This window comes from Berghia stephanieae, chromosome 2, assembly GCF_034508935.2.
Source record: "Berghia stephanieae isolate SIO BIC M18660-M18661 chromosome 2, UCSD_Bste_1.3, whole genome shotgun sequence".
Classification (NCBI taxonomy): domain Eukaryota; kingdom Metazoa; phylum Mollusca; class Gastropoda; order Nudibranchia; family Aeolidiidae; genus Berghia; species Berghia stephanieae.
In genome coordinates, this window is record NC_088361.1 from 81,096,249 (window position 1) to 81,108,748 (window position 12,500).

General features: G+C 33.4%; 1 protein-coding gene across 1 annotated transcript in view; it reads right to left on the bottom strand.

Annotated features, from left to right (window-relative positions):
• The window catches only part of LOC144965635 (putative ammonium transporter 2), a 77,309-nt gene that overhangs the window by 64,110 nt on the left and 699 nt on the right, over nucleotides 1-12,500 (bottom strand). Inside the window, exons 2-3 of the mRNA XM_078901183.1 lie at nucleotides 9,587-9,892; nucleotides 539-675 (exon numbers count right to left, since the gene is read on the bottom strand). Of these exons, the coding sequence (XP_078757309.1) occupies nucleotides 539-674 (136 nt within the window). The 5' untranslated portion in view covers nucleotide 675; nucleotides 9,587-9,892. The remainder of the gene's footprint in view (nucleotides 1-538; nucleotides 676-9,586; nucleotides 9,893-12,500) is intronic.

Below are 12,500 nucleotides of genomic sequence, written 5' to 3' on the forward strand. Positions count from 1 at the left end.
GACGTCATTTAACATGCAGGACGAGACATGACTACTGTTAGGCGATATTACAATTTTTTTCGAACAGAGACAATGCTGTTTACGGCCAAGTACTCATTTTACACCTGTGTACGGTGATAGAATTTGAGTAAAGAGCCTTTTCCAAGGACTCAACTATGCGCCGAGCGAGGCTCGAACCCAGGACCTTCCGATCCGAAAGAGAGTGGTATACCACAAGACCACATATCCGCATCAATTTTAATCGTAGAATTCACTCGAATAAAATGTTTTTGTACGCCATTGGTCGCATTTTAAAAAAAAAACAAATTCACCTTGGCTTACGTTCTGTTGCGATTACTATGTTTTCCTCGCAAAAATCAAACAAGATGTCAAAGGAAGTGCTTATCTTTGCATTTTGCAGGGTTTATTTTAAAAAAATTCTCTCTCCACATTGTTCAACCATAATTATGGTTTCCTAAACGGGCGATAATTCGTGCTTCACCAGTCAAGCATCGATAATAGAAACACAAATTATAACATGGCTTTCAAAGAGCCTTACCAGACTGCATCGTGAATATTATGAAAGCACTAGTTAAAATCCATGTTGCGTCATCCCAACTCTCCCCGCCACGAGGATCTTGTGTTGTCATGGCAACGCTTCCGTTTTGTGTCGTTATTGTCTCAGTTGTGGACATTCTGTGAACGAAAGAATTAGCAGAAGAGAAGAGGATGGTATTCATATATTATTATTATTATTATTATTATTATTATTATTATTATTATTATTATTATTATTATTATTATTATTATTATTATTATTATTATTATTATTATTAATATTATTATTATTGTTATTATTATTATTATTATTATTATTATTATTATTATTATTATTATTATTATTATTATTATTATTATTATTATTATTATTATTATTATTATTATCATGAATCTTGATTAGTTTCATAGATGTTTTGCAAGACCTTAGCCCCTGATATTTAAGGTGTCTGACTAGAAATTTCGAAAGTATTTGAAAGTAGAAATACTCATTAGAAAATAATGATGATGATGATGATGATGATGATGATGATGATGATGATGATGATGATGATGATGATGATGATGATGATGATGATGATAATAATAATAATAATATTAATAATAATAATCATAATCATCATCATCATCATCATCATCATCATCATCATCATCAGAATCATCATCATCATCATCATAGTCATCATCATCATCATCATCATCATCATCATCACCATCATCATCATAAAAAATGCCAATTGACATTATATATTTCGAACTTTGTAGGCTACATCTTTTGCCGCGCTACTTTACCAGATATCATTGTTTATTAGGTAAAAAGCGTAAGGAATTTACTGTAGACATTGAGTTGTATTTGAGCTTTCCTTACAAACCATTACTAGATTTTTATTATTTGAAGCTAAATGTCAATTTTTACCCTTGTTATATGTGCCTTGCCCCAGGGCTGTGTCTTCAGATCCCTTCTTTTTATTTCATTTGAAGTTCTCAACTCAACTTTAAAAATGTATGTTGATAATATTCTGTTAAAAACATTCTTCGTTTTGTAATCTTCTAAAGAATGGAATATTTTTTATTTTTACATTGGTCTAAGAAAGGACTATTACCAAGGCGTACACATATACAGGTCTGGTAATCACAACACTTATGGAGTTGATTAAACATTGTTAAAATGTACAATATTTTGCCCTGGTTTGAGATCTTTGCCATTGCACAACAACGACCCCATAACAATTGGAATTACTCAGACTAACATATGGAATACGCCAGCTGTTACATATCTTTAATCCAAAAATAAAAATCAGATATCAATTTTACACTTTAGTTAAAAGGACCCGTTCCAGTACAATCAAGATGGCCGATGTTAGTTCGACAAATGGTTTTAATTAGTTGAATTAAGGACTACATAATGTTTGGTATTGACAAACTTTTGTACTGTGAAATATGATAAACACATAAACGCACAATTTATTTAGGATTGCATTATTTAGGACATCAAATACCCAAAAAAGATCTCAAATGAATCACTCTATAAGATCACAAAAGAAAGACCAATCTCCCTTGACATTTTACAACAACGATGGCAACTTTTCGGTCACATACTACGCAGGGACAAAAACATACCAGCTAACCAAGCCATGTCGGGATATTTCCAAAAACACGGGAACCTTTTCAGAGGAAGACCGATCACAACACTCCCTGTGATCCTAAACAAAAACCTCACAACACTTGGACAAAGCATTAGTCTCATAACGGCAGGGGACCTTGAAAATCTGAGAACCCTAGCAGAGGACCGGCAATGTTGGAGACACCTCACACAGGAAATACTGGAAACAGCCAAGGCGACCCGATCTTTCGGTCGAGACGCGAAAGGCATCTAAGTCAAGTAAGTCAAGTTATTCCTTTTTGGATTTCATATCAAAATTCATTTTCTTGTTATTTCAAGACGTTATGAACACTTTTATATTCCCGTTTGAAGATATCAAATTAATCAATTAGGGAGCAGAGATTGGTGTCAGATAAAGGTCTGAAAAAGAATTTATGAAAGGCTTGCATTTGGGCAAAACTAGTCCGAAAATATAAAATTTATATATATTATGCAGACGCCTCTATACTTTGAAGTTATCAGTTATCGTCACAGAAATGGGTATAGGTGGTAACGTTGATGTCATTACATAAAAATACTAATCACTGCCCAATAAGTGATACGCTTAGCGGAAATAAGGACTTATATAAATAAACAACATCGAACTCTCGCATACTACGGATAAATGTCGACTGACGAAATGGAGAATATAGAAATAAATGTCTCGGCAAAAAAATACGCGAGTAATTTTATTTATTTTTTGCTCTAACCAACATTATCGAGCACTTATATTATATAATACGTCTGAAAACAAATTACCTTTTTGGGATGAAACAAAGTATTATAATTAATAGTAGCAGTAGTAGTAGTAGTAGTAGTAGTAGTAGTAGTAGTAGTAGTAGTAGTAGTAGTAGTAGTAGTAGTGGTAGTAGCAATAGTAGTAGTAGTAGTAGTAGTAGTAGTAGTAGTAGTAGTAGTAATAGTAGTAGTAGTTAGTAGTAGTAGTAGTAGTATAGTAGTAGTAGTAGTAGTAGTAGTAGTAGTAGTAGTAGTAGTAGTAATAGTAGTAGTAGGAGTAGTAGTAGTAGTGGTAGTAGTAGTAATAGTAGCGGTGTTATTACTATCATTATTATTACTGTCATTATCATTATTATTATTATTATTATTATTATTATTATTATATTATTATTATTATTATTATTATTATTAGTATTATTATAATAATAGTAATAATAATAATAATAATAATAATAATAATAATAATAATTATTATTATTATTATTATTATTATTATTATTATTATTATTATTATTATTATTATTATTATTATTATTATTATTATTATTATTATTATTATCATTATTATTATTATTATCATCATCATCATCATCATCATTATTATTATTATTATTATTATTATTATTATTATTATTATTATTATTATTATTATTATTATTATTATTATTATTATTATTATTATTATATTATTATTATTATTATTGTTATTATTATTATTATTATTATTATTATTATTATTATTATTATTATTATTATTATTATTATTATTATTATTATAAAAATTAAGATATTATTTATTTTATTTTATTATTATTATTATTATTATTATATATTATTATTATTATTATTATTATTATTATTATTATTATATTATCATTATTATTATTATTATCATCATCATCATCATTATTATCATTATTATTATTATTATTATTATTATTATTATTATTATTATTATTATTATTATTATTATTATTATTATTATTATTATTACATTCCACTCCGGATAATCGCAACAACTTGAGACAGGCGAAATTGCTGCGATTAACCGAAGTTGCAATTAACTGAACTTGAATTTCCTGTCCACTATTGCAACATTTTACACATAAATGGCAAACTCAAAACAGATGTTGTAAACAATGTCCCTAGTCCACCACAGACTGAGCAAGTTGAGTGAAACAAAAGTCATGTGGCAGCCCTGTATAGGTTTGTCAACCAAAAGCAGCTTTGATGCAAGCAGACATTTTCTTCAGATTGGATTAACTTTCACTCTTTTGTTCTCAACATTTGTAAGAGTCAAAGAGATAATCCGAGATGAGAGACATTAAGCTCTCACCAAACTCGTTGGTTACAATGCACAGTTGTCAATCCCAAAATAAATTATATCGCTTAGTCTCTCTTTACAACTGCCATTGTATACCTGTTGTCAAGACTATGTCCATCCCCCTCCCCTCCCATTTAATGGCCACAGATTACACCACAAACCCAAAGTCCTGCCCTCTTTTGATTCTAATAGAGTGATGACACACTACTGTTGCATTAAATCCAGCTCATTCTCGATTCTTCAACCTGTCACGATATCATCCATGATGAAATTTAATCATAATATTTTGCTTGATGGATTTCTTGAATTTATAACTTTTAGAGGGCGAAAATTTGTTGCGATTAACCGAAGTTTGTTGCAATTAACCAGTGATTTTTTATATAGAATTAATTCCGTTTCTTGGGAAATGTTGCAATTAACCGAAAATTGCGATTAACTGAGTTGCAATTATCCAGAGTGTACTATTATTATTATTATTATTATTATTATTATTATTATTATTATTATTATTATTATTATTATTATTATTATTATTATTATTGTCCATTAAAATAATGCTAACTCAAGCTCATAATCATGCTCGGTAATCAGAACTGCCAATATGTGCGCCTTGGTCAACATTCATAATTATTTGCACACATTTTTGATAAAGATCCAGGAAGAAAACTCACTCATTGATTATTATTATCCCCCTATCCATGTCTCGTGTCAGTCTTATTATAATACGTTAAACATCTGGTATGTGTATCTGTTTACACTGAAGACATAATATTAGATCATAATATTATATTATTATGAATGTCTTCTCGCTTTGCTCAAAATTTCAATGCAGGTAATTACCCTCATTTTTAAAACGTCATGACTCTTTGAACACTGGGTTCGATTTGCTCTAAATTGACATTATCTTGTGCTATTTCAACTATCGAAGATTAAGTAGATAAACATCCCCGTTTGCTGTGTTAAAAGGGTTAATTTTTACAATTTTATAACTAGATAAATATTTGAAGATACATTAAACGTAAACACGTAAAGCCTCGTTCTTGAACCGTTAAATTTACTAAAAAGCTGAGTTCACTAAATCTGTGCACACACGCCTGTGTTATGTGGTTTAAAACAATTATAATATATTACACGCATATGATGTTAGTGCCTTTACCAGATTTACTATTCCAGTTTGTATTTGTATTCTTTTACAATCAAATATTTGTTTTAAATTAAGGGGTATTACATGAGGTTTTCAAACATGGCTATCGTTGATTTAGGGGGAGATATCAGATATATTGAGTAGAAATTTATCAATAAAAGCAACTGTGAAAATGTGTATTTGGTCCATTATGATTCGAAATGGGTTACGTAAAATGGTCCTTTATGATTCGTAATTGGTTACGTAAAATGGGCATTTTTATGAATTGCTACGTCAAATGGTCCTTTATGGTTCGTGCTCGATACATAAAATTGTCCTTTATAATTCGTAATCGGTTAAGTAAAAGGGTCCTTTATGACTTCTATTCCGTTACGTAAAATGGTCTTTTATGATGTGTATTCGGTTACGTAAAATGGTCCTTTATTGTTCGCATTCGATTACGTAGTGTGGTCCTTTATAGTAAGAATTCGGTTACATAAAATGCCCCTTATTAATTCGTATTCGGTTCGGTAAAATGCCCATCAGCTATACATGATCAAACAATCTTAACAACAGACAAAACCATAATTAATATTTTACGTCCATAGTTTTATATAAGATAAAATCTAGTGAGAACAAATCACCTTTCTGGCTGTCTAAAATCGATCATTAAAAAAGAAAAGATGAGTGGCGTCAACTTTATAACTTCAAAAGACAAAATGTGGTCTACGCAAATTGTAAATTGTCGCCAGCCATAAAAAGTGAACCTCACAAAATTCCCAAAGGGATTTCTCCTGGTTACAAGTAATTGCATCAATATTACAATATATTCTTGTTTCAGTTTATTTTCCGTGCTTTGTGGTCTAGTGGTATGACACTCGACTTGGAATCGGGATGTCTTGAGTTCGTGTCCCGCTCTGAGCGGCATATAGTTGTGTTCTTGGAAAAATGCTCTTTACTCACATTCTCTCACCGTACTCAGGTGTAAAATGAGTAATTGGCTATCAACCTTATCGCCTAACGGGCTCGTCCTAAATGTTGAGTGTTACTGTTGGATAGGGACCTCTTGTAAAGCGCTTTGGGCACGTTTAGTGAATATTATGCTTTATAAATGCTCAAGTTTGTTTTGTTTTTCGGAGTTTTTTTTTTTTTTTTGGTTTGTTTTGTTTGTTTTGTTGTTTGTTTTTGATTTTTTAAAATGGATTTTTGTCGTTTTTTGCTGTTGTTTTTTTAAATTGTTTTGTTGGTTTTTTTTTTTTTTTTTTTTTTTTTTGGGGGGGGGGGGGGGGTGGTGGGTGGTTGCTATTGTATCTATAAAAACACCTTGAAGGGGGTGTGTGTGGTTGGCATATAAGCAGCTTAATCTTAATCTAGATATCTAAATATCTATTTCTGAATCTCCATATACATATCCCAATAATGATTCAGTACTCTCGAACTGAATTTCCTGTATTTCTTTTTCTTTTCAAATAGGCTTCAACTGTCGTGACGTCACTTCCCTCGTAATGACTCATAGTAACTTAGTAACTGGTTCTAAACTATTGGAACAATGGCGGACGCCCTTATGATATACTTCTCCGACGAGCATAAAAGTGTGCCCAGAGGAGAAAAACATTATAAATCTGATCATGTTTTGACTTTTATACATTTCTGATCACATGGCATGTGAAAAAGTTTTAGCCAGCATGAAGAATATCAAGTACCGATTATCTTTGTTTAGAACCAAGCTGGTTGTTGCTGAGCGGATAAGAAATCAATCTATTGAATCCTATTAACGAGGAGGAAAACAACCAAATAAAAGTGTTTCCCTTTATAACCTTATTTATTCATTATCAGCTATTTATCTTGCCATGCCGCTATGACAGTCAGCTAGGTCGGACTTGGACCCTAGGGATGTTTATGTTTCAAATCGATTACCTTTCTAATGTCATTGACACTGCTGTCAATTGGTTGCACTGATCAATAAAACATACTGCAGTCCCAAGTTTAATTATCCTGTAGCATGTGATCTTGTTTATTTATTGGTAGAATCATCCCTTGATTTCTTCCTTTTCTTTTCTTTCTTTCTACTACTATTACTACTACTACTACTACTACTACTACTACTACTACTACTACTACAACTACTACTACTACTACTACTACTACTACTACTACTACTACTTCTACTTCTACTACTACTGCTACTACTACTACTACTACTACTACTACTACTACTACTACTACTACTACTACTACTACTACTATTACTACTACTACAGCTGCTGCTACTACTACTACAACAACTACTACTACTACTACTACTACTGCTGCTGCTGCTACTATTACTACTACTACTACTACTACTACTACTACTACTACTACTACTACTACTACTACTACTACTACTACTACTACTAATACTACTACTACTGATCAAACTCGTCAATCGGGTAAAGCGTCGACATAAACAAAGTCATCAAAATTGAATTTTAACTGGCAAAGATCGGAATAAGGAAAATCTGTTATTATTGAAGTTGAGAAATAAATTGAAACCTCTCTCCTCATTGACAGAATTTACATTCAAAGTTTACAAGTTTACCCGACTTGAACTTATTTTACACACATTATTTTTGTAATTGAAAGACTCTCAAACCTACGTAAATATTATCCATTGCGGCAATGGTAAATCAAGCCCATAATTGGATTCAGTAGTCTGTTGTCGCGCCGCCCGGCAACGGCGGCCATCTTGGTTCTAAACAAAGAAAATCATTACTTTTTATTCTTCGTGCTGGCTAGAACTTTTCATATGTATTGTGATCATAATGTGTAAAAGTCATAACATGATCAAATTTATGGGGGGGGGGGGTTTCCTCTGGATACGCTTTTATGCTCGCCGGAGAAATATTTCATACGGGCGTCCGCCATTGTTCCGCTAGTTTAGAGCCAGTGTTACTAAGTTACCATGAATCATTAGGAAGGAAGTGACGTTACGACTGTTGAAGAGTATTGGATTCAATAGTCTGATGTCACGCCGCCGGCAACGGCGACCATCTTGGTTCTAAACAAAGAAAATCATTACTTTTTATTCTTCATGCTGGCTAGAGCTTTTCATTTGCCTTGTGATCAGAATGTGTAAAAGTCAAAACAATATCAAATTTATGGGTTTTTCCCCCTGGATACGCTTTTATGCTCGCCGGAGAAATATTTCATACGGGCGTCCGCCATTTTTCCGATAGTTTAGAGCCAGTGTTACTAAGTTACCATGCGTCATTGGGAAGGAAGTGAAGTTACGACTGTTGAAGAGTATTGTGTCCTGGTTAACAAACCTTCAGCTATTATGTGCACGTCCTGTTTACCTATAGATAGAATGAAGTTGACGTCACTCTTGTCTTTGTTATTGTTTTTGCCATCCGCGTTTATGTGCAATTCTCACTAAACTGTATTAACCAGACTATAAACGTTCATGGTTACACATAGTTTTGTTTGGTGGTCCCTTATACTTCCGGATGGCAACGTTGTGAGCTTCTTAGACAAGCGCATATTATCTATACAAATTAGGGCCTACTTATTTTAAGTAACTTTTTTAAACTGGATAATAGAAACAGACTGACAAACTGGAAGTGACGCACACATTCACGGCAAGCGTCCATGGCGACTGCGCAGCCATATTTATTATTATTTTTAAGCTTATTTACTGTTAGGCTTTCGACGATAATTCACAAAATTATAGGCAATATACATGAAAGACAAATAAACGGTAAACAAGATAATGATACTAATTATTGTGATAAAAAATAAAATGATACCATTAATTTAATAACCAAAAATATACAACAATTGTAAGAACAACAATACTTACAATAATAACATCTAATACCGTTTGGGATTTACATGACAAAAAAACGAGATAATTGTGTTGCTAGAGAGAAACAATGAGAGAGAGAGAGAGAGAGAGAGAGAGAGAGAGAGAGAGAGAGAGAGAGAGAGAGAGAGAATTGGAGTGGTATGAGAGATTTTTTGATTTAAAAATATTAATGTGTTTTAGTTTTGTTAGGGTTTTTGTTGGCTTAAGTCCATTTCATTGTATTTCCTTCTTATAATTTATTTGCTTAATTATTTTCAGAGAAGCATTAGTCTATGGCAATACCCAATGTATGTTTCCAGAAATGGATAAATAATATTCATCTTATCTTATCTTATCTTATCTTATCTTACTCAAGATTGTTTTCACAAGACTTACTTGATTGAAATAATATATCTGTCACTGCTGTAGATCTTCAAAAGAGATGATGAATTCCTTGGCTTGTTGAACACATGATGACACTGCTTTATCAGTTTTGTTTAAACCAATTTGTGTCTTCGATTTGTACAAAAACCAATCACCAGATTCTTTAGGAGTAACAATGTCTTTGTATTCTGTGTCGCCAACATAGCCTGTGGTCCCTCGAACAAGTTGACTTTTAGCCTAATATGGCAAAGAAGACGTGACGCCACGTCTTCTACTCTTCCGGTTACAAACTCCTTGGAAGTGTGTATGCAGCACGTCCTTCGGAGGGATAATAATGAATAGGTTACATTTTGAATCATAAGGTGGCTTTTAACTATTGTAGTAGCAGGATGTATAGGCAGAATTTTAGGATTACGACCAGGATATACTTAGTTTAGAAAATAAGATGCCATCACTCTGAAACCAGAAGATCAATTGGATTCAGTAGTCTGATGTCACGCCGCCCGGCAACGGCGGCCATCTTGGTTCTAAACAAAGAAAATCATTACTTTTTATTCTTCATGCTGGCTAGAACTTTTCATATGCCTTGTGATCAGAATGTGTAAAAGTCAAAAAGTGATCAAATTTATATTTTTTCCCCTCTGAATACGCCTTTATGCTCGCCGGGGAAATATTTCATACGGGCGTCCGCCATTGTTCCGCTAGTTTAGAGCCAGTGTTACTAGATTACCACGCGTCATTAGGAAGGAAGTGACGTTACGACTGTTGAAGAGTATTACACACGTTAAATATCCAGTCCCCCCCCCCCCCACCACCACCACCAATTATACTTCCAATAAGATTGTAACCAGTTGTTTGACATCACATTTTTGTTCCCTATTGTGTGACCCAAGAGTTTGATATCGGGATGAACTAGAATACCAACAAATAGGTGCAATGGAAGAAGAAAAAAATTATGCCCTTCCTTCCACCACGACATCATAAGATATCGTCGCCTAGGCATTCCACGAATGAAATATAGATAATTCATCCAACAAGATGGCTGATGTCAACAGGACTCACCCATGTTGTCCAAATGAGCAAATTGGGGATTGATAATCTTGCCTAAGGATAAAAAACGAAAGTGCCTGAATCTCGAACCCTGGACCTTCCGGGTAACAATGCAATGCCTTAGCCACTCGGTCCCTTCGCTGGAAAGGCTTGGGATAACGACAATACATACAACGGGATGTTCCGGGTGTTACAATGCTCACTACATTTTGCTAATTTGTACTCAACGTTTCTTTGTTTATTGTATTGCTGTCGAAGAGTTTGCACCCAAAACGTCTATTTTTTGCATTCTTTCCACCCAAAGCCTTTCCAATTTTACATTTTTGATAGTATCTTTTTTTATTATCCCACCCCTTCCCCCACCCACGCACCCTAATGACCCACATTCCGACATTTGAACTTAAACTTGGAATGAAAATGGTATATAGATCTAGTTAACTAATAAATAGTGAGAATGAGGTCTAGTTAAGAAACAATGAGGTAAATTGAGGTAAAATGAAATTTATAGCTAAGAATTGGTGAATATTCAAGTGTTTAGAATGTGTGGACAATAAAAAGGAATATAGAAAAAAATTAATATAACAGATGAAGCAATAAAAAATAAATAATTAAATATATAAAACTACCGGACACGGAACGTTTCAGACTCAAAGCCCTTCATCAGGAGATAACGAAAATAGTGAAACAATTGTACACATTACTATAAATCCAGACTTGTGGCATAGAAGATATATCATTAATTACGGTCACGCCGGCTTTATATATTTTTACTATCTATTATCATTTTGATTATTATTGATATTGGTTCTAGAACGTTCTTGAGCCCGAAAGGGTTTGGGTTATTTGGGAGTTATTTTTTAACCTGTTATATTCAATTTTGTAAACTTATTTTACAATAACGGCTTATGAGTTCATTTTTCTGGATCACCATGACATTATATCAGATTGAGGCGATTAGGGTAATGTGTGTTAAGAGCCTTACTCAGGGACACAACGTCGGAACCAGAATCCTTCCACGATCAGTGTCACCCATCTGGCCACTAACCACGCCTAACGATTCACATTTTTGACAAGACGAGAGGCCGTACGTTACCCTGGGCTATTGAGCTTCATCGAAAAACAATCTTTTAATGACGAAACAGAATTTTATTCGAATTTTTTTTTATCTCCTTTTTCAAAAATTATACGCAGATCTGTTTTAACAGAGAACGGGGTAAAAGCGACGTGCACTTATTTGTAGGTCTGATAACCCATTACCTTATGGGCTCATTGTTGGAATGGAAATCTTTAAAAAATGACTCAAAATATTGTCCATTACAACAAAGTTAAACTGGGCCCATAAGTAGGTTTGGATGTCAGACCTGCATATATGTACACGGCGAGTAAAAGCCATACTGGCGTACTCTGGAAAAACACGTATTTTAAATTTTGTCCAGAAAACTCGTCTTTCAAAGGCCGCCATCTTGACCAAAAAAAAATCTTAAAATTGGGACTTCGGAAAGTTCCGGTTTAAGAGATTTTGATGAGGGTCATTTTAATGGATCTAACTTTGACAGACGAGTTTTAATATGTATCGTTTATTTCAGCAAACGACTCAGACTTGGCATGAGTGCACGTCGCATCGATATTACTGCTCTCTTGGTAAAAACAGGAGTACCTAATATCTTGTAAAGAACTTTTTTTTTTTTTAATGCGCTTTCGCGACATCTAAGATATCGTCGCCAAGGCATTCCATGAAGGAATATAGATAATTCATCAAACAAGATGTCCGATATCAACAGGAATCACCCATGTTTTCCGAGTGAGCAAATTCGGGGTTAATAATCTTGCTCAAGGAAAAAAATCGAGTGCCTGAAGCGGGATCGAACCCGGGACC